This window comes from Crocuta crocuta, unplaced genomic scaffold (genome assembly GCF_008692635.1).
Source record: "Crocuta crocuta isolate KB4526 unplaced genomic scaffold, BGI_CrCroc_1.0 scaffold234, whole genome shotgun sequence".
In the NCBI taxonomy this organism is placed as follows: domain Eukaryota; kingdom Metazoa; phylum Chordata; class Mammalia; order Carnivora; family Hyaenidae; genus Crocuta; species Crocuta crocuta.
Genome location: NW_027529647.1, coordinates 2,321,136 through 2,323,499, shown reverse-complemented (window position 1 = coordinate 2,323,499; position 2,364 = coordinate 2,321,136). Strand labels below are relative to the sequence as shown.

Genomic DNA, 2,364 nt, shown 5'->3' with positions numbered 1-2,364 from the left:
ATTCATTCGGCAAACACCCCCTGAGACCCGGAGTGCACCAGGCCCTCCTTACACTGCCCCTCCCCTGCCCGCCCCCTGTGCCCTCCCCCGTGCTGAGACTCCTCACCGTCATCACTTGCTCACCTGCCTCCCACCCCCGGGGAGATGCGTGCTGCCCGAGGGTAAGACCTGTGTCTTATTGACCGCGGTGCCCCAGTGCCCAGCATGGGGCCTGACATACCACCATTGCCCAATAAATGCCTGTCGAGTGAGCCGGGGAGGCAGCCACCTTAGTTTCAGGAAGGGAGTGGGTTGGGGGAGACTGGGGCTAGCTGTGGAGTACAGAGGCGGCCCAGGATGGGGGGCGGGCAGGTGGGGCAGCACCCACGGAGCCTGCCCTTCACCTTGGCCACTTGGCAAGGGTGTTCTCCGGCAGCGCCCTGACCCCAGTGCTGGGACAGAATAGTGTATCAGCTGGGGGCTGTTCGGGGCTCCTGCACCCCCGTCCTTGGCTTGTATGTGGGCGGGATGGGACAGGGGGCTCGCCCCAATGCAAGGGGGTCTGGCTGTAGTTTACCCCGAGGTGCCTCTTGCCCTTCCAGTAAAACACCAGTGATCCTTTGTGGCATCGACAGTGCCAGTCTCCAGGGCAGGTGGTCTGGTGCAGGGTCTTGCCGCCTCTCGAAGTCCCAGGGCCCAGGGCCGGAGCGGGGACAGTGCGGGGTCGCCCCCACCTCCCAGGCTCTGGGGGTAGAGCATATTGGCTAAGCTGGGGGTGCTCCAGAGAGACTGAGGCAGTCGGCCTGGTGGGGTGCACCGAGGGTCTGCCTGGAGGGGCCCTGGCTCCTGCCGCATCGTGTCCTGCGTGCCAGCCCGACTTCCTCTCTTCTGTGAGCCCTCTGCCCGCCTCTTCACGGCCTGCTTCCACTTGGCCCCCGGTCTCTGCTCCCTGGGCACCCTTCACTGGCAGCCCCTCCAGGGACAGGTGCCTCCTGGGCCCTTGAGGCCCCCAGCCCACCCCTCTCCGGCTCTTAGGACCCTGGTTGAAAACCATCCATCCCCTGGATCAAGATCCACCAGGATCTACCGAGTCTGGTCCAGCCTCTCACGTCCAGATTGGGGTTCAAATCCAGGCTCCACCTGTCACCACCAGCCTCCTCCTGCAGCCTCCGTTTCCTCAGCTGCAGAGCAGGGACACAGGGAATTTGAGGAGGACAGGGTGGCGATGCAGGGCGCCCTGTACACTCTGCTCCCCCTGTGTCTCCCGCCCCTTCCCAGCACGAGGTTTGCTGGTCACGTGAACGAGAGGACGCATGTGCAGTGGGCCTAGCAATGTGTCTAGGACGAGGAATCCGCCTGCCCTCCTGCTGGGGCTGGGGGACCCCGGGGCAGCACCCACCCGGGCTCCCTGCTCCGACATAGCCCAGCTACCCTTTGACCTTGGGCATGCAGGGGCCAGGCGGGGGTGTGGGACGCGGCACCCCAGCCCTTCCCCGGCAGCCACGTCAGTCGGCCACCGGGGCACCCGCCTGGCCCCGCCTGGGTTTTCCCGAAGTCCAGGTGAGGGGTGAGTTGTTGGGCACCCGAGTGACGGGACCCACATGACAGGTGGCCACTGGGGGCCTGATTCATGGCTTTCTGGGAAGTGGGTTAACGGGATCCCAGGGCGCAGGGCCTGGTCAGGTCTCCTGGCTGAGTCACAGTGGCCCCTGGAGGAAGGAGCCGTTACTGAGCCTCTGGGCAGCCCCCATCTCTCCCCAAAGCCCTGGGGCCTCCCCAAGGCCCCACACCCTAGGCCTTCCCTAGGACCATCCCAGTCAATGTCAAGGCCACTGGCCTGCACCTCTGGGTCTGGGTCCTGCTCCTCCAGAGGCCAGATTTTGGGCCCACAGCTGGAGCCGAGGTCCTGGGCCCCCAGACCAGAGCCCCGAGCCCGTGCTCCAGGCTGGTGGGCGGCGGTGGTAGGGATCTCAGCTAGAGCCCCCACCCGGACCCCTTAACGGCTCGTTTCCTCCCCGAAGTCCCACCCCTCCCGTGACCTACAGCCTGGGGTGGCCAGACAGAGCCACTCACTCACTCGGGGGACTGGTCCAACGGCATTCCACCTCCCAGGATAAAACCTGGGGTGACCTGTGGGAGCTCTGCACACAGCTCTCCCAGCCGCGCCCGCGCCCCCACTGGCCATGGTGGTTTCCAGAACGCCCCCTGCCCTGGGTGGAGGCTGTCTCCGGATCCTAACCCCCCTGCTGCTTCTGGCTTCTGCAGGTGAGTCCCGAGGACCCGCTGCGCCCCCCTCGTCTTTCCCCCAGGGCCTCCCCCCTGCCCCCTACTCAGCACTGGCCCTCCAGGCCCTGCCTGGAGGCGGCCTCCCCCACCCCGCTCCCC

At 66.4% G+C, this 2,364-nt stretch overlaps 1 protein-coding gene across 1 annotated transcript in view; it reads left to right on the top strand.

Annotated features, from left to right (window-relative positions):
- Positions 1-2,162: 2,162 nt before the first annotated feature.
- The window catches only part of LOC144230256 (brain-specific serine protease 4-like), a 3,822-nt gene continuing 3,620 nt past the window's right edge, over positions 2,163-2,364 (top strand). Inside the window, exon 1 of the mRNA XM_077762459.1 lies at positions 2,163-2,244. Within this exon, the coding sequence (XP_077618585.1) occupies positions 2,163-2,244 (82 nt within the window). The remainder of the gene's footprint in view (positions 2,245-2,364) is intronic.